The sequence below is a fragment of the Sphaeramia orbicularis genome, chromosome 4 (assembly GCF_902148855.1).
Source record: "Sphaeramia orbicularis chromosome 4, fSphaOr1.1, whole genome shotgun sequence".
Lineage (NCBI taxonomy): Eukaryota > Metazoa > Chordata > Actinopteri > Kurtiformes > Apogonidae > Sphaeramia > Sphaeramia orbicularis.
In genome coordinates this window covers 35,351,165-35,371,475 of record NC_043960.1, presented here as the reverse complement: position 1 = coordinate 35,371,475, position 20,311 = coordinate 35,351,165, and the positions used below count along the sequence as shown (strand labels likewise).

The 20,311-nt window shown below is 39.2% G+C and overlaps 1 protein-coding gene across 1 annotated transcript in view; it reads left to right on the top strand.

Annotated features, from left to right (window-relative positions):
• prdm5 (PR domain containing 5) overlaps nt 1–20,311 on the top strand; it is a 41,787-nt gene that overhangs the window by 14,894 nt on the left and 6,582 nt on the right. The window contains 3 exon segments of the mRNA XM_030131532.1: nt 2,631–2,791; nt 7,179–7,272; nt 15,336–15,421. Coding sequence (XP_029987392.1) covers nt 2,631–2,791; nt 7,179–7,272; nt 15,336–15,421 — 341 coding nt within the window.

Genomic DNA, 20,311 nt, shown 5'->3' with positions numbered 1-20,311 from the left:
ACACTACACAGATTTGACATGAAAGAAACAGAACAAATGCTTTTGTTTTTAGTTGCAGTTTGTGATTGAGTCTGTATTTTGCTGGGATGTCATATTTTGACATTAGTAATTTAAAACCTTCTAAAACTCTACAAATTTTTTAAAATAATGGCAGCTAATGTCAATAAACTGTCAGCAACCAACACAAAGAAGATTCCAAAACAGATTAGATTAGAATATATTAGATTAGATTAGATTAGACTAGACTAGACTAGACTTTATAAATTCCAATAACTGGGAAATTCACTGGTCAAGGCAGCAACAGAATAAAGTGCAAGAAAAAATGTGCAGCATAAAGATAATTCATTCATTCATTCATCATCTGAGCCTGCTATATCCTCACTAGGGTCGCGGGGGTCGCTGGAGCCTATCCCAGCTACTTATGGGCGAAGGTGGGGTACACCCTGGACGTGTCACATAAAGATAATAATAGTAATAAATAATAGTAATAATAACAGTAGTTGTAAGTAATAAAACTCTATAGGCTATATATATTTGCATAAGAGTAGAGTACTTCATGCAAGTAGTGTATTATTTCCATTCTGAATCTTTAAATGTACAAGCAAATTACTGAAAGTGACAGAAGTTTAGCATTTAGAGCTGAAAATAGCATAATATGAGTACCAGATATATCACAAATTGTCGAAAAAGATGTGGAAAAAGTGATGTAAATGTGACATTTCAGTTAGATGTAGACACTGTTGTAGTCATACTTTAGATAAAATAACGGGAGATAAATATATAATGTAGATTATGTAATTTTTGTGACAAGACCTAATACCAGGTTGTTTTAAAGGGTTCAAAATGTCAAAAAAAATTATCACTTTTCTTTCTTTTTGCTCATAATTATGTGTTGAATTCAAGTTATTCAGGGTTTAGATGTGAGTGGTCTGAAAGCCTCATCTTTCACACCAAGAGTGACAATTTTATAACTTTTCTAAACCGATAATCACGCCCACATTATGCAGCAAAGTGCCAAGTCTGGGTAGGCGACAAATAATGCAGCATCTTCCCTCAATCTTTCTTTTTAACAGAAATACAAAAGCGTCAGTGTAACTGCATTTCTGATGAGCTGTATAGACTTTTTTCCTTCAGATGTACTTTAAACAAACTACTTTGTGACAACGACATACCATCATTAATAAGAAAAGGACGACAAGGGATGGGATGTTTGGTAGGCGAGAGACTGTTATTTTTATTGGCCTGTAGTCGTCAATATTTCCATTAACAGCAGACATCCCACCCCCATTAACAGTCCCTTTGAGCAGATATGGGAATGCGTACAGGCTGCCTAGACTTCCCTGGGTGCGGTGATCTGGCAGAGGCGTTGAACAGTTGAGCTGCAGTCCAGCCATGGAAGGATGCACTGCTGGTCCTCGAATGAAGACAGATAACAAAGAGGTTGTAAAGCTCAAGGCATTTCCTGCCGCCGTCTCAGGAGGCAAGCTATATAATACCAGGATTTGTGTTATGTATCAAGTTTTAGACAGTATGTGGGGCGGGAGGATCGGGTGTTTGATTTCACTGAAGGTGAGAGAATAGACTATTGAATAAATGTGTCTCTGGTGAATAGAGAACCCAGCAATTTCAGGTGAAATTAAGTTGATTTTCAAATTCAAGGGAAAATGTAGGGTACAATATTGTAGAGTCAGATGTCTGTGGTGGAGTTTTCCCGTTTGTAACCCCTAAAGAATCATCCCCTGGGTCTGTGTGTTTTAGAAATTAGGGTGTATATGTGTCTGTGTAGGCACACGTTCCAAGTAGAAAGGAGATCATCCTGTGCGAGGGCATCATTGACATTAATTATCATCAAGTGAATGTTCCAATTTGATTTAGAAACAGTAGACCTCAGCTTTCACTGGTGTTCATTTTATTCAGCTGACCATCACTGGCCTTGGTAATAGGAGAATGAGCACAAGCTTGTACCCACTTGCTCCGCCAAACAGACAGGCACTCTCTCCAAACTACTCTGTGGAAATTGAATGATCGCCATATAATGGAAACAACCACTCGTCAACAATAGAGGCTGTTGTATGGAGGCAGAGAGCAGAGGCGTGAAGGAAAACATCAGGCTTCACTCTGCGAGCAGCTCTTGTATGCAACAGCTGAGACTGTGCCCCAGTCTGAGCGCTGTCTGTCTGGCATTTTAGTGCTTTTCAGTGGAATGATTAATAAAATAGGCCATGTTTTTTTTGCTGATTTTTGACACTCAGACGAAACATATGGCAGAGCAGCTTGTTTTACTGTGTCCCTGGGGATGGGTTCGGCTATACACACTCACACACACACACACACACACACACACACACACACACACACACAATAAAACACGACTTTTGTTTAAACGTGAAAAAAATCTGAACCAGACTATTCTAAAGACTGTTGTTGGGGTTGTCTGCTGCAATGAAACACCCCAAACAATAGTTCGCACACAATCATCAACGCGATTGTGCGTAGTTTTCTGCACACAATTGCCCCGCTGAAATTGGGTCCCCTCTTGCTGTGCATGATGACTGTGTTTTTACAGACACGACAATAGGTAACTGGAAATGGCTCTCACAAATGTTCCTGCATGTCCGTTCTTGCTACAGGTGAAAGGACATTCAAGTGTGACCAGTGCGATTCCACCTTCAAGAGGAAGGACACACTCAACGTCCACATCCAGGTGGTGCACGACGGCCATAAGAAGTATAAGTGCGACCTGTGTGAGAAGGCCTTTGTCACTCCTTCAGTTTTGAAGAGTCACAAGAAGGTGAATGAAAAGACGTCGAGCCAGACAAAACTCAATCATACACAGTGATTACATGTCTGCGAGGACGGGCGCTTTGTCCTGAGATTGAGTTCAAGGTCAATTGTCGTTGGATTTATTTTTGAAGTGCACAGTTTGACAGTTATGAAGTAACTTATAAAACCTTCAAAATACTTATGACTGTCTGAACAAAGCTACAATACTGCATTAACAGGCAGTCCTTAAAAGTCTAACATCATTAGGCCTTAAAGTATCAAATGTAGCATCAAATGTCTTAAATAAAATCATGGACAAGCTTGTAAGGTTTATTAGATTTATATGTGTGGATGTCTCTCACTTTTGTTAATGCCTTGGCCTTAATTCTTGTTTTTTTTCAGTACCAGTTTTAACTGTAAATGAATTACATTACACATTACTGTACAAAAACACTCAAAGCACATCTTTTTTTAACATCAAAAAATATAACAGTGCGGTTTAATTTAAATTGTCTTATGTTTCAGCTGCTTTGTATTCTACCACTCAAACCAGTTTTACAACATAAACTAGAAAGCAATGCGAACCTCCGCCAAGGCATTTAAATTCAGCTTACCACTCCCAGCAATCACATCAGCTTAACGGAGACAACAGTTTCCTTGAATGAATTTAATTACTGTGACTTTGAACTCTTGAAACCTGGGCTTTTTGCAGCACTAGCTCATGACACCCTATAATGTATGTGGTAAATTAGAATTAAATCAGGTTAGTTTTAGCTGAAATAATACTTTTGTCCAAAGTTAACAAAGTTTCCCGATCGTTTCCTTTGACCTTGAAGAGCCAACACGCTGATTTTTACTCACTGTCATAACTGTCAGTATAGCAAGAAATCCAAAATTGCAGATGCTGAGTACTCCTAGGGCGGAGGTGATAAAGACAAATGTTTTTACTTGATGTTGTTTAACATAATGTCATTACCTGACACTGAAACTGAAATTTGCTACTCAGGAAACAGAAATTTAATACCAAAGAATGAGATATTTTTTTTTAGATTCTACGATATACAAGTGATTCATCCAGTGCCAATGAAGTACTGAAGTTTTGTTCCAAAGCTGTGAGAATTTAACGCTTGGTTGAACATTTTAATAATGGCTACAAGTCAGTTCAGTTATAAGAAAACAGAAAAACACGAAGTCGCATGTAAACTCCTCCCATCATGCAGTATTTTTATTCACATCAGAAGCATCACCAGCCCCAAAAAGTTTTTAAAAAGTCTTAAATGTAACTTTTTGAAACTTAAATTTCCATTATCTGCATAATTGTGCTTGAGACACAAACTTAGATATAAGGAAAGCTAGAAATTCTATACAATCGTTCCCTTTTTTTAATATTGCATCATACTGTGACTGACTGCAACTCCTCATCTCACTAACAGTGTTGAAGCTAAATGTACTGATATCAGACCTGGCAGAGACATCCATCTTGACCGTTGCTGCCCATGAAGGCTTGGAATCGATTCCTATGTTGATTAGAAATGGCAGTTAGTCCATTAGCTCCGCAGGGTTTCAAAGCCCCAAACAGATCTCGCTGCAGATTATGAGGCCTAAATCTGACAACGTCCGGTGTGGTTATGGATCAAGATTGAAACCAAACAGCTTCTTGGCACACAGAAAAAGAAAATGTCTTGGAGGTTGTCTCAGAACAGTAGGGCTGAAGACAGGCATTTGAACTGTCTCACTGCTTACGGGGGTCTGGAGGCTGCTGAGAGATCTGGCCTTGATCAAAGTCAGGTTGCCGAGGAGACGACAACTTGCTGGCTGTGTTTACATGTGCAGAATAACCCGGCGTTTGGTCATAGGATGGCTGGAGTGTTATTTTATGTATACTTACTTTGATATTCTGCAACTGAAACAACTACTCTGTCCTGTTTTGTCTGGCACAAGTCTTAGTTGCAGCTCTCCTTTGTTAGTCTAGAAACATTTGTTCATTTAAAAACTAGCCAAGTTTGCACTTTTAATGAAAGTGTGAAGTGAAAAAACTAAATAAGAGTTGTTGTTGTTGTTGTTTTTTAATCACTTGGATGCCCTAAACTGCAGAACAGGCTTGAGTTGTTCCTAGAATGATCTTGCGTTGGAGTAAATACTTTCTCCCCTGTAAGGCTGGATTAGTGTTACATGAGAGGGTGTGTATGTGTAAGCATGTATGTGCATGCAATGTATGTTTTGCACAGTGTACAAAATAGTTTCATCTCTGTCAGTGCCGGTGTAGAAGAATGCACATATGAATGAAAATGACAGGGATGGCGTCGAATAATTACAGTCATTTATAAATATTAAACCTGTTGATAATTACCTAAAACTACCAGTCATCTCTACACTCCCATTTGTAACGTGATGTTCCCATGTGAAATTTGTTTTCCTGTAGCTGTTTATAAAGGTAAAAATCCCACAGGCATTTTTTTTTTCTCTCTTGGACAAACAACTAACTAAACAAAGCAAACCGTCCTCCATCTGGGACACATGTGTTCATGTATGTTTGTTTGTGCATCAATGTGAGTGTGTGCATTTGTGGACACTCATGTGGATGTACGTGTTAATGTGTGTGTGTGTGTGTGTGTGTGTGTGAGTGAGTGTGAGTGAGTGAGTGAGTGAGTGAGTGAGAGAGAGAGAGAGAGAGAGAGAGAGAGAGAGAGAGAGAGAGAGAGAGGAGATGAGGAGAGAGAGAGAGATGAGAGAGAGAGGAGAGAGAGAGAGGAAGAGAGAGAGAGAGAGAGAGAGAGAGTGCGGATGGAGCCTTTTGTAACGAAACACCCGAGGTGTCAGAGGGACACAGTGGGGTGATGGAGGGAAGGATGGGGGCCCAGAGAGGAGGTGTTCCTGTATTGTTGTACTGCTGTTGAAACTGTCGCTCTGAGTTTGAGCTTTTCATACTCACGATTATTCTTGGGAATTTACAACAGGCAAGGAGAGGAATTCAGAGAGTACTTTTCAACAAGGAGAGGAGTGGGGAGGGGGGAGGAGTGGAGGAAAAGGTAGTGGTGGAGGTAGCACACTCATTCCACATGCACTGCTGCCTTGTTTGCATGTGCAGCCCTTATGAACACAGAGCTTGACTCTGTGGACTGTCGGGAGGTGAAGGGAGAGGAAGAGGAGGGAGAAGGATGAGGAGATGAATGCATACGTGCACCCTGGCCTTTAGCCCTCAGGGATTTGGACTCTGGTATATCTGCTTGTCTGCGTTCTTTGATCCTGTGTTTAGTTCACCTCAGTGGATCAGCTGTCATGTGAACATGTGCATCTCCATCGACACACTATAGCAATAAATCTGGTGCACTGATAGAGAAATTAAATGTTGGGGTTTATTTTTACAAAAATTAAGCAAAAACTTAAGGAAATGTAAGCAAATCTAAATTCTGTACTTTTTAAATGTTATATTTGCATGAAAATTTATATAACATTAAAATGTGGCTAAGCTCAGAGTTGGAGAATAGTAGAATAGATGTAGAAGCATCATTTACAATTTTATAAAATGACTAAAGTTATGATGTAAAGGTGCAATAAATAATATTCTTGTTAGTGTTGGAGTTTTGTGCTGGGAGCGGTAGAGAAGCACTGGACAACTCAAGAGATTTTTTGTATCAAATTTGACCCAATTCCTAGAAATCAGTGTACACACAATCATCATGGATGTAGGTAAGTGAGACAGTTGGAGAAGCTACTCATTTTAGAAACATGTCCAACCCATTCATGTATTGGAAATAACGCTATTAATCCATCTATGTTCCTACATCTATGTTGCATATTGCACTCTTTAAATTGGAATACAGTTACATTTTTAAAATCAATAGTTTAAATAAACTTTGACTTGCTATTTTTTTTTTAAATATAAAATGTAACATTAATTTCCCATAAATCTCTGATTTAAAACAAAGAGCAAGGCCATATCTACCCCACAGGCTACTCCTACATGTTTAAACACAATATGAGAGGATGGATTTACTATTAAGTTGTACATTTGATCAATTTACATACTTCTTATATATTTTTTTAACCCTTCTTATGCTGAGGGAAAAAGAGAGACAACATCCATTTTTAATAGGAAGTGGATCAGTTGTAAAGCAACATGTACATTTATTACTAGTTTTCAGTTATCTTGATAATCCTTTTGTGTTGCCGATACTCATTGCTTACATGTCTTCAGTAAGTATTAATGCACAGGCAACCTTCCCAACACTGTTGAATTTCTATTTTTGATCATGCACCAATGATAAATATCTGAAAATCATGTGTTCTGACATTGAGTCTTTGCTATCACAGTCAGTCACATTTTACTTTGTAATGTAGGAAGGATTTGAGGATGAATGTTACAAATGTTATTCATAACAACAACCATATGTGTTTTATCATCTCGCTTCCAGACCCACACGGGGGAGAAGGAGAAGATATGCCCATACTGCGGACAAAAGTTTGCGAGCAACGGCACACTAAGGGTCCACATCCGCAGCCATACAGGTCAGTACTGTACTTTGTTCGACTGTCCATCAGCTGTCATTAACATCAGCTGGAAGAGTCAGAGTAGTATCAGTGGCTGCAGAAGACAGCAGGATGAATGATACCTTGTATCTCATTTCTTAATAAACCTCTCCTTACACGCTTCCACCATGCACACTGCACAGTCCTTACTTCCCCCAATGAATGGATAAAGCACATTATAAAGTTAAGAAAATTCCAACATGTCGTTTCACTGTGTGCTCCAGTCTGTGCACCAACAAAAAATAGAGCCCTGGATGTTCATTAAACTGCCTTAAACTGGAAAGCTACACATTCCTGTGCGTTTCCTGACCAACAGACTGGTGCAGAGGCCTGGCATGGCCACACACACACTTCTTGGCTTCCAAACCCTTTCATTCAGTCTCGTACTGGCTGCTTGCTCCCGGCTGCCTCCCTCCGTTTCCTTACTCCTGCTTCATCTGTCTTTTTCTCTCACATGTTTTCCTTTCTTCACCTACTGTCTGTTTGTCTGATTGGGCTGTACACTCTCTCATATACTCAGGAGCTGTAATTTCAGTCCATATTTCTGTTGTGTAGTTGGTGTTTTAATTCTTAAAAGGTAGATTTACATTAGATAGTGTTTCCTTCCATCAGCTTCAGTATTTCTACCTGATTTGCTTTTGGATTGGGAATCAATTGATATGGGTTTTTCAAGACCAGCGCAAATTATGGCTAATTATGGAAAACAATAACCAATATTTGGAACTGAAATATGTAGTTAAAATTGAAATCTCCAACAGAAAAATTTCATTGTTCTGTAATGTTTCTGCGATATTAACTGTCAGTTCTTACACTGAAGCAGATTCTAAAGTGGTGAAAGTTCCTTTTTTGTTTTACGGATACTGATACAGCTATAGATAAGCTTTATCGATCTAATGGGGAAATTCACATTTTCATCAGTGCAAGAAAACAAAGTCAACCAAAGAATAACAATTAATAAAGAACCAATCATCACTTATCAGACTATGGTGTTGTGTTAGTTGGTGATGATTGGGAATTTTTTGTGACCAATTAGATAGTGCTGTTGGTCGGTTGTTGCAAGACCACAGAGTCATTTCAAAAGACAGAGGGAGAGAAAACTTCCACAGAACCGTGTTTTTAACATCGATATCTGATTAAGGAAAAAATGTCGATCTCACATTTGGTCTCTTCCTAGACTGGATTCAACTACATGTATCAAATCGGTCCATTTCTGTGTAATCATAAAACTATTGGCCCAGGTGTTGACAGTGTGTCAAAATGTGTGTCTATATTTGAATGGTGGCATGACGATGGCCTTTTGACAAGCCCACCACACTTTGTCAACAGCTCCCATTGTACATCTGTGTTCGTGTGAGCCTTGTGTGTACGTGTTTTCGTACATGTGTATGTGTGAAGGACAAACCAACAAAAAGAGAGAATGTATACCAGTGTGGGCTGCAGCCCAGTCTGATTGTATTTATATAGAATAAACAAAAGAGAGGAATGCTGGGGGAGGGGTGGGAGCCGAGGCGACACCTCAAAGAAAGAAAGGAGTAAAAAGAGAAAAGACCACTCCAAGAAAGCATCCAGCCGGATGACCCTTGACCCTGACTGGCTGTAAATCTGTCCCCTCATTCTATAGACTGGGATTTTTTTGTTTGTTGTGTTTTTGTGTGTGAGGAAAAAATAAGCTTTGGTTAAAAGTGTTGGTCGTTCCCTGAGCAACAATCCTGACAAGACTCATCTTGTTCTCAAACAGTGGAGAGTAATTTCACTGACACACTCAACTAGTGTAACTTATCTGTAGAAGTGTACATTGTGCATTGAACGTGGAAGCATAAAATCACCCCGTTGATGTAAGTAAAACTTTTAAGACGCCTATTTTTTCAGTCAGAAATATCTTTAAGAGGGCCACCAGCTGAGGTAAAAGGGCTTTAAATCAGCAGCTTCTCTGGATGGCAGACAGGAAAGCATGATCTTATTTGTCTTCCTGCTTCACAGGAACAAGTCAGCATTGATTATTTACCTGCTAAACACAGAGGACTTTGTAAAAATTCCTTGGAGATTTCCTTCCCCTATCATTTTACCGTTGTACACTGAAGAGCATTTTGAGAGCAGCGGTTAAAGTGAGAAATAGATGTGAAAACACGGACTTGAAAGTATTAAGTAGTTGGTAAGACATGAACTGTATATTTGGCTTGGATTTCATTGTAATTAAATTTGGTTAGTAGTACATCATGTTGAGCTCAGACAAATTAGCTGTAGTGCCACAGAGAGCAGCCTCCATGAGATCACCATCAACCATCCTGCCATATAATGTGAGCTGTCAAGAACTTGGACGGGGACGTTGTGGAACTCGGTAGGCATGATTGATGTTTCTATCATTTTCTAAATTATTCTTTTTGGCCTTGTTACTTTAAAAATGTGTTCTTCTCCACATCACAGCGCAGTGAGAGTAGATTTTCCCACCACGTCTGCCATGGTGTGGTAAATAACCGTAGTGGGGTCATGAAAATTATTTGCGCCAGGGGAAACGTTGACAGAATGCAGCGCCTCGGTGTCATACTGACATCATCGGACATGTCATGTTTGGGCACTATGATCAGTGTCGGCCCATGAGGTATACTATAGCAAATCACTGCTTTATGCATTTTAACCCTTAATTATGAGACTGAACTAGGTTTGTACAGTCATGAAAAGCCTATAATAATCATGGAATTTCACAAATAATAATTTTCAGGTCTGGAAAAGTTTGGGAAAAATAAATAAGCCCAGAAACTTTTGGATAAGTCATGGAAAAGGGCTTCACAAGTATCTGTGTAATAAAGTACACGTGGTTCAGTTAGGATCGAATGATAAAAATGTATATAGATCAAACAATGTTTTAAAGGAGCAGTGTTAGGGTGCAGGCCATTTTCATAGACGTCAGGATGTGACTCATTAATTAGCCAATAAATAGAATTATCTAATGTCAGCAAACTCACTCCCAGCGCAGCACACACTCCAAACACTATCACAGCCACATGCAAATCCTATATATTGAACCATTAATAGTAAGTCAAAAATGCTTGTCGTCTCTTGTTCAGCTACTGTACCTGGGTCTTTATTTACCTCAGTAGTCGAGGAACCAAGTCTGCATTTCAAGGACACTTGTTAGACTCAAGCCTTTATGTCTAATATCCTCTGTTTAGTAGAAATAGGCCTATTTAGCACAAAACCTCATTTGGATGCCTTCCAATTTGCAATGTTTACAGTACTGCATTGTTCTTTTCTGCACTTCATTAACCATTTCAGAATATGAGCCCTTCAGCTTTTCATTGCATATAAACTATTCATTGCCTAACAGAGCTTTTATTGTCTAGGTGTTGTCTTCCTGTTCCGCTTGTAAGTTTTGCTGAAAAGGTATGACACACTGCAGTGAGTAAGACAATAACACTTCAGATGAGTGATTTAGAACAACAAAGTGCTGAAAGTAGCTGGATTAGGTAGTTGATGTATTAAAGTAAACTTCTAGAAGTGTACAGTGTGATTAACTGGCAACACATTACATGACATGCACCAGAAGTTTATCCATATATTGTTTTTAAATACAGCCTGTATTTGGGGACCTGACTTTTAATTGTTTTTATCACCTGTGACACCATCTATTATTAGAGACCCATCTTGTTATTGACTCTTGGTTTTTATTTGTGCAAATGTGGTTGAGAAAAAAACAGTTCGGGATGTGCATAATATGGACTGGCTAGTTTGACATTTTCAACATAGGAGCAGCAGCACCATTACTTAAACATCCACAACAGCAGCTTTTGCACTGGTTTCTCTGTAGAGGGCATTTTTTCTACAAAACTCAAGCTACCATTTGATTTAGAAATGAAGACCGTCAACATCAGTAAATACCAGGCTTCCAGCACAATACAAGCCTCAAACAAGCACATGCATAAATTTAAATAATGTTTTTTTTTAATCAACACATACATATGTAACTGAAGTTAAAATATACTGTGTTAAATTCTGACATGGATTGTTATTATTTCCATCTAAATATGGGAAAGTTGTGTGAATATATTGATGAAAATGTGTAAGACGCCTGCACTAGTCATGCTATTATGTTTTAACAGACAAATGGAACACATATAATAGCTTTAATTTAGTTGTTCACAATCATAAACAGCACACTTTTCCTGGAAATTGAACAAGCAGAAACATGAGACAGAATAAAACTAAAAGCAGCTACCAGTGGTGTGCATTAACTCCACACAGCTGTTAGTGATGGGCTGTATTAAAGACACTACTTGTTCAATTTCTCAAGGAACACAGACAGGAGTGAGCAACATACAAACAGTGAAATTTCCCCTGTGACTGCCTAATTATTGAATTAATTTAAGATACTGTTGGATAATACAGGACAGCCGAAGGGAGAAAACTGTGGGTTTGCACACATACTGACAAATCAACAAGTCTGTCTGACCCTGGTCACAGGGTAATCAGTACTGGCAAAGCCTGTATTCTGTTATTATCAGGTTATATAAATAATTTACCAATAAGCCAAAACCCAGTGTCTGGTTTTCCTCAGTGATATAGAAAAGGGAGGGGGGTTAAACTTTTGGACTTCACATGACAAGTACACAAGATCTGTTTTACTCGGGTACATGCTTATGAATGAGTTTAGTGCATTATGGTGCATTTAACAGAAAGCTGCTGACATGTACATTTTGAAACATTAGTATAATTGTGTAAAAGCATCACATTTGGTAAAATTACCTTCCATGTGAATTTTCACTTGTCTATTTCACATTGGGACTGGTGTAATTTTACTTTGTGGGATAAGAAAACATGATCCTTAGAGGTTTTTCTGTTAGGCAAATAACTGAAATTTAAGTTACAGTAACATAAGTACAGTGCAGCCAGTAAAACAAAATGAGAACAGAGCTCACTTCATGTACCGTGTTCTTGGAAAATGTTGTCTTAATTTTTTAGACACGCAGACTGGCACAACACACAGGATACTAATTGCCTTGATGGTTGTTTCATTTGTTATGGTGATTATACACAGTCATATTTTGATGTTTTAAAAAGCTACACATTGCTGTTTCAAGTGATCTCACGAGAGAACAACTGCCCTCACATGGACATCTGGTGGAACTCTGGAATTACTGAACCTATTTGCATACAGATGATATTGTTTGTCTTCACTGTGGTCATGGTTACAATCTTGTCTAGTAAAATCACCATGTGCTGAATTAACGTCTGCCCTTATGATGAATAGTGTCTCACTGTGGCAGCTTTAGCTCCTCTTATATCCTAAAATAATGCCCAGATGCTTCGGATTGAGCAGTATGGATGTGCTGGCTGCATGTGTGGTAGTTTGTGGCAACGCTTGGGCATGGAGGTGTCTAATACAGGTACCATCACATGGTCGAGTTTAGGAGAATTGTTTTAGGAAGTGGAGAAATCTACTGAGACCCTTGCTATAATGGAAAGGTCAAGTGTAAAAGTTGTTGAGCGTTCCTATGGCTCATCAAAGGCAACGTCTTATCATATCTAACACGCTGATATCACATTACCTCGGCGGCCCCTGTCGGCATGCAGCACAGGGCAAAGAGAAGGACAGTAGAGGGCCACTATCTGGCTGAACTGGAGGAAGCCGGGAATTAATTTCTGACGGACAGCGCTAATGTCTTTCAGACCAGAGCCTGAAGCTACAAAGCGCTCTCCATAACACAAACGCAGGCGAACGACAAAGCCGACCATCTGCTAACCAGACACACCAGCCGTACGCGCACATATACAACGCACGAGGGGTGCCAAACGGATCGATTAGCAGACAAGGAGTGTGAGGGCCACAGCAGGGGGGCGGGGGAGACACCCAGGGTCAAAGAGATGGTGTACTGTTTCAACACATGCTAAATCAGTTACCATCTCCACACACATAAAGCCCCGGCTCAGTGCTGCAGCCACCCCTCATAATCCCCAAACAATCTGGCTCAATCTGGAGAGTAAGTGGAGGGTTTCTAGTTACAGTAACACTCAGCAGAACAGACACTAAACCTCTTGCACGAATAGCACAGGCCAATGTTGCAAGAATGTTACTACTTAGGTTTCCAAGTAGCATTTGTTTATTTCCTGTTTCACCAAGGGATTGAGTTGCGCTTGTTTTATTCTGAGCAGGTTAAACCAGTGGAAAAAGCATGACTGTTGAGCAAAAGACTATTTTTTTATTAAGACTAAGTGGGATATATGATCTTTAGGTAACAATGTTTATGAAGGACGTCTTTTACAGTATCGAACGCCATCATTTTCTCTGTTAGCATTTTCCACATGAGGCGCACATGTCCAGAACCAGAGAGAGTAGAGGTTAAGTAGGTGAATTGGTGTGCACTTATTCCAAGCCTCTGTATTGAAAGGGTGTGGTTGTCTGTGCTGTGTATGAACTGACAATAGCCAGCTCCTGGGAGGGATGTGATCCAAGCCACAGAGTATACTGGCACACTGTACTCCGGTGCTATTAGCACACTAATGCCTTCCCCAGGACTCCCCAAGGCTAGTGCAGGGCCTAAACCCGATACCACACATGCTACATAAGACATAGGATTTGCTCTCGTCTGTCTCAAAACACATCTGGGATTCAGATTTTCCTGTTTGTCAACAAAAGGCCTCCTAGAGGCTGAAATTGCACAGAAGGGGATTTTGGGACAGAGCTGCCCTCTGCACATGTTTAAGTATGTGTAATCGGTCCACATATGTCACATTAACCCTCTCCACACCAATGTGAGGTCACTCGTTTATTACTTTGTGTCACTGCGCTCGTCATTGTGCCCCTCTGAAGCCCTCTCATGGGAGGTTTATGGTGGGTTTAGACCCGGACATGTATGTCTACAACATAACAGCTGTTGTCGCATTTTTGTAGGAAAGAGAGGAGAAATATTCCTCCACCACAGTTGTGTTTATGGCAGAGGGATAATATTACTCTACTCATATATTCCCCAGATGGATTTTCTGATTTAATAAGCATCTTTGCATTTGAATCCCAAGGAAACACAGCTAATTAACCTTCATATTTAAAGGGGCAAAACATCTCCCCCATCAATAAAGTTAGTTGCTTCCCTGTTCATCTGTCAGTCACTGAAGAGAGATTACGTTCTTATGAAGCCCATAAGAAATTAGACTGTTATACTGCAAGAAGGAGCACACGTGCAGATGTAGGTATCTATTTTTAGCTATGATTCATTTAATTGTGCGCTTCAGGAATATATGTAATTCAGAGGAGACAGATTCTAATATCATATGATTGATTCCCTGATGTATTATTTTTTCTGGACCTACTTTGCACTAGTTTCCTGAATGATGGTTACAGATATAAAGTAAATTAAGCAATTATTGCACTGAAATGTTTTCTTGTCAGTTATGAACTTTATTTCCAGTCTAAACCTTTAATTTTGGTGTGGTTCTATAGGTTACATCATATCCCGTCTATAGATTAGTAATCAGCTCTGGTGCTCCTATCTGGTCTGTGGATCAGCACTCAGTAAACAGATCCATGTGTCAGTGGACTGTTTGACTGACAGCCTGTCACTTTCTCTTTGTCATCATTGCTGTGTGCTCAGATAGGATCTGTAGGAGCTTGGACTGCTTTTGATCCATGTGGGATAAGGCTCGGACGTGCTCCTAAACCGTTGGCCAGTCCCAGCCAGATAGAAAGTCAGAATTTGGCAAACACAGGCCTTTTCTCTGCAGTGGAAAGTCAGCGTGGATAGAAAGTTATGATATGTGCTTTACCAGTAGCAAGGTCAAATATGCATTACATCATAAAACAAAGGCATCAGCACACACGGTAAAATGCCTGGGGGGTACTCTGTTTGCATACCTGAGATGGAAGTTTCCATTTTTACCTGACAGTTTCACATGTGTCTAGAATATCTTTGAATTTTTCAATGTGTATGTGATGAATATGGGCAAGTGTTCAAGGTGCAAAAGTTCATTTCTCATTTCTCAAGTATGTTCTGCTGTTCTACGCTGTTTTAAACTAGTACGTAACAGTAACAGTACTGATCTGTGTTCCCCAGGTGAACGTCCATACCAGTGCCCGTACTGTGACAAAGCATTTAGCAAGAACGATGGCCTGAAGATGCACATCCGCACACATACTCGAGTAAGTTTCATCATTTCTATGCACTTGTAGGTAAATAATTACCCCACTCAGTTTTGGTGGTTATTATTTGCCTGCATGCACACTGTCTTGTATTATTACACTTGTATTATGTCATTGCTAATGTACCTTTAACTCCTCTACTCGACTAACAGAGATCATGATCTCACATGAATGAAATAGCAGTGATTAAAAACCTACTCTGGGAACCAGACACATTTGTCTGATCAGTCTGGCACTGCTCCCATTCACACTGATCTCTACTGAGCCTGGATTTGGTAAAGCCAAACACAACTGTTATCTGTTATGGGGGTCAGATGTGGTTTGATATGGGCTACAACCTGTGACTGCTGCCTTGGCTGTCTATCCAAATCTATCCAGAGACATTTTGGTGCAGGATGGATATAAAAATAAATGGCAAATGGACGTACATAGTGCATTTTATACACTTTCATGGTGCCCAAAGTGCTTTACAAGTTCTCACATTCACCCATTCACATACACACTCAAAAATGAAGTGAGAGGGCCCAGACTAATACTCATGTAAGAATTAGTCTGGCAATACCAGGCTGTCAAGTATCTGATTTAATAGATCAAATCAAGAGGTCTTTAATCTTCTCTGCTCAGTCACAGCTATTGTTTGCTTTTAATTCCAGTTTCTTAAATTGCAGTTGTGGCAACAGTGAAGAGTAGTTTCACCTTTACATGTAATGTTTTTTCTTGAATACAGCAATAACATCCTCAGTGTTTCCCATTAATCATACAGACTGTGGTTGCCCCAGATGGGTAATATTTTTGGGACAAATTTGGGACCTCCTGTTTCTTGTTCAGCAATTGACACTTGTGTTTTACTGTGCATCACTCTGACACTTAAACAACCTGAACAACACTGACTGTGATGCTTGTGCATGCATGCCAGTGTGTATGTTGTTATGTGTTAACAATAAAATAATAAAATATGTGATTATTGTTTTGATTTTCATCACTGTTCACTGTAACACCCTGAACATGAAGCCTTTGAAACCCTGAAACCACAGCTACAATAGAGAAATGAACCCAACTCTGTGAGATAAGACTTGTATTGATATTAAAATTAGAATGTTAACAGCAACATGTTATTTGCTGTTTACTTGTCTACTATCAAGTCAGCAGCTGATGTTTGCTTTAAAGTGAACAGCCACAGCTAATTCAGTGACATTAATTCTGCTTGTCTTTTGAAAATCATAAGCTATATTCTATTTCTCAAGACACATTCACATCAGGTAGTAAGTAGGTTATTAAGCCAACATTAGCTCTGTGTGAGTCTGTGTTTTTGAAGAAATAAATAATGATGTCTCATCTGATCTCATCTTTTCAGTTTAATTAAAAAAAAGGTTCCATGTTTAGTATTGCTTTGTTATTGATTAACAGCTGTGTCCACAGATGTTTACTGTGTGGCTCATTTAGAAAACACTGTTAATATTGTCATATAACAGCCTCTACAAGAAAATGTAAAATGTTTTGGAGCCAGGGGTGGGGAAAGGAAAACGTACTTGATGTCATGAGGTCATTTCCTGGATACAGACACTCCTTTCCCGTCTTCCCTTCTTCACTCCTTGACTTATTGAGCTTTCCATGAGCTCTTTTTAAATGACATGGGTGTCGCTTTTGATGAATGAGGCTTAATGTGTATTTCATTGCAGATTTCCATCATCAGTTCATACAGGTCTGACTGTGATAGTAGAACCCTGTCAGCGCTGTTAATTTCAAAGATTTGTTCTCTTTTAATGCTGTCCAGAACACTGTGTTCTGCTGTTAAATTGTGTTGATAATGGAAGTATCCTGCCCAGGTCGACGTGTCTCAGTAGAAACAGACAGGTATAATTTTCTAGTGAGCTGCTGATTAAACTGACGGATGTTTTGTTCCTAATGTTCCCAGATCTGCCTTAGCTCACGTAGCTCTGAAATATGGGCTGAACAGTTACAAACAGCAGAGCCAGATGAAGTCACTGTTCACAAAAACAAATGTCATTTGGCTGAAGGAGCTGCAGCTCATTGTTAATGTACACATGATTTAAGATGGATGTGGATGCTGACATTATGGATCAGGACATACAGTATTTTTGATATTGTTCTGATGTGTATGATTACAGATACAGTTCTTGGATATGAAGACAGACTGTTAATATTTCAACAACTAAATAACAGGAGGATGTCAACAGTAGGCCTGGTACTTAACAAACACATCAAAAACTAACAGGTCATTTATTAACACAAGCCATGACTTCATTCATGGGGTTTAGACTGCCTTTGTTGACAGATTTACAGGTTACTCACATTAGTCGTCATGGTAATGTTACTGTAATACAGTTTTACCTTAACCACAAGCTTTATTCCAGATTGAAAGTCAGGACTGAAAAATTCTTCACAGTTTTTGATGTCATGATTATCTTTGTAACAGCTTGAAATTATTATTGATTTGTCCAAAATAGAGTGGAGCTTCAACATTAGTAACATTTGAAGGGTTGCACCTAACCCTAACCCTAACACATCATTTCAACAACTTTTATGTCCCATCTATATTAAGGCAGATATTTTGCAAAACTGATATTTTTCTCTTCATTTGGATCTCTAGTCCACATTCAAACTATGTTTTAGTTGCAAAAACAGAGATTTTTTTAAACTGCAGTTAGTGTGTATCCATGTGTTCAGGGAAAATGGAGAGATTGGAAAATGATGGCGTCACACCCTATTTTGCACGTCTGTTTTTGGTTTGTGTGATGAACCTGCACCTGAAACATCAAATCCAGGTGTATAAACCAGTGTATGACCTGCGGTAGATCGAGGTCAGCAGAGATACCTTTGGAAGACAGATTGAACTGGTGTTACGGCCAAATCCACATCATGTAAAGGAATTCGCTTTGACAACCCAAACCAACACTTAAGTAACTGAAGTTTTTAACTGAACTTGTCTTTGCTGCTCACCTTCATGACAGACCAAATCTCTGCCTCTGCTACATCCACTATTATCCACAGTGTCGACAGTTTTAAGTCCGCCAGAAACGCTTTGTTGTGGCCAATCCATGTGTGAAAATGATTTCTCATGCTCCCTGAACCCTGACCTCTCTTTCACAATCTGAGCCTGATGAGCCGTGGTATTACCATCTTATGACATGAATATTCTAGTGTCATCGGGAAGAAAAAAATCCACAGAAAAAAATCCTCAGACCTGGTCATTCAGTATATTCAGGTCAAACCTCGTCTTTTGGACACATAATGTTACTGATCCTAGACCTGACCAACTGGACCAACCCCAGATCATAGCACTGCCTCCACAGGCTTGTACTGTAGGTACTGGGCATGATGGGTGGTCAATTAATCTGCATGTCTTCTCACCCTGATGTGCCCATCACTCTGGAACAGGGTCAGTCTGGACTCTTCAGACCATATGACCTTATTCCATTGAAGTCCAATCTTTTGTGCTCTCTATCAAATTGATGGTTGTTTAGGATATGAGAAGCTACTCACTGCATCAGTTAGAGTAAAAGAACTGACTTCCAGATGAAATATATTTAATACTTAAGTATTTAACCAGTGGAAGGTTCTCACCTCTTTACTTTGTGAAATCACAAGCTATTTTAACCAGGCTGTGTATTTTAAGAGCAGATTGATGATTTCTACAGGTGTAACTTATTTTCTTGGTCTTGAGTCAAATCCCGTTAACAGTAAACTAATTTAACTTCACACTGTATTATGGGACTAGCAAACACAGCAACTTGATATTAGTGTTGGTAAGTAAATACATAGGCTTATTCTGTTTTATTACAGCTACTAATTTATAAGTGTTTTCTGATGCAGGATATCATTTTGTTTGTCACATCATTACAGGTTCATCCATCCCATAAATAGAGAGTGCAGTTATATTGCCCTATGCTGTCATTAACGTTAGCTAAATGTAGCTGTTAGCCTCATCGCTACGCAATAGTGAAACACTGCATTAAGAATAGTGCCTTTCACTGATTGGCTGCCATTTTTAAGTCCTGTCACTTCTAATTACACATCCACACCAGAATAGTGAAGAATCTTTACCACCATGGTGTTAAAAACATCAACACAGCTTTAACCCCTAAAGACCCAAACATCTGTCACCAACCAAAAGCATCTATTGATGTAACTGTTTAGTACTTGTTGATCCATTAATCCAGTGGTTCCCAACCTTTTTGTCTTGTGACCCCCTTTTAACATCACAAATTTCTGGCAACCCTATACTTTATTTTTGCTAAAATTACTTTGTTTTTGATCCTGTGATAGTTTGCTCTACTATGTTGCAAACAAACGTTAATTTTAGATGACATTTAGTCTATATAATGTATATTATTATGGACGGAGGCAGAAAAGCCAGGTTTAGATTACTGCACAAAGTGAGTTTTATTTTCCTTGGTCAGGATATGTACAGTCAGTCCAACTTGGATTTACAAGGCTGACAATTAATGCTGAACAAACAATAACTCAAACTATGAATTATGAAAGAGCTACAGCATCTTAAACCAACCACAATGAACATTTGACAGATAAACAGTACCACAGTGCTTCATTGTCATCTTCATAGTTTGTCTTGTCTTTTATGTATGTGATTGTCTCTTTCAACTCACCATATGTTTTTTATTAGTCAGTTTTTATTTTTTCATCAATTACTAGAAATTTCAGGTGACCCCATTTGAATTCCAGGCAACCCCACATGGGGTCCCGACCCCAAAGTTGAAAAACACTGCATTAATCCTATCAATCCATGTAAATATTTGGTGTAAAATGCAGTTTGTCATCTTTTCATTGTCATCAGATATGGCCCATTTGGACATTCAGAAGCTCCGTAGTTACTATGGAGACACTGCCATCTTCTACAGCATTGATTGA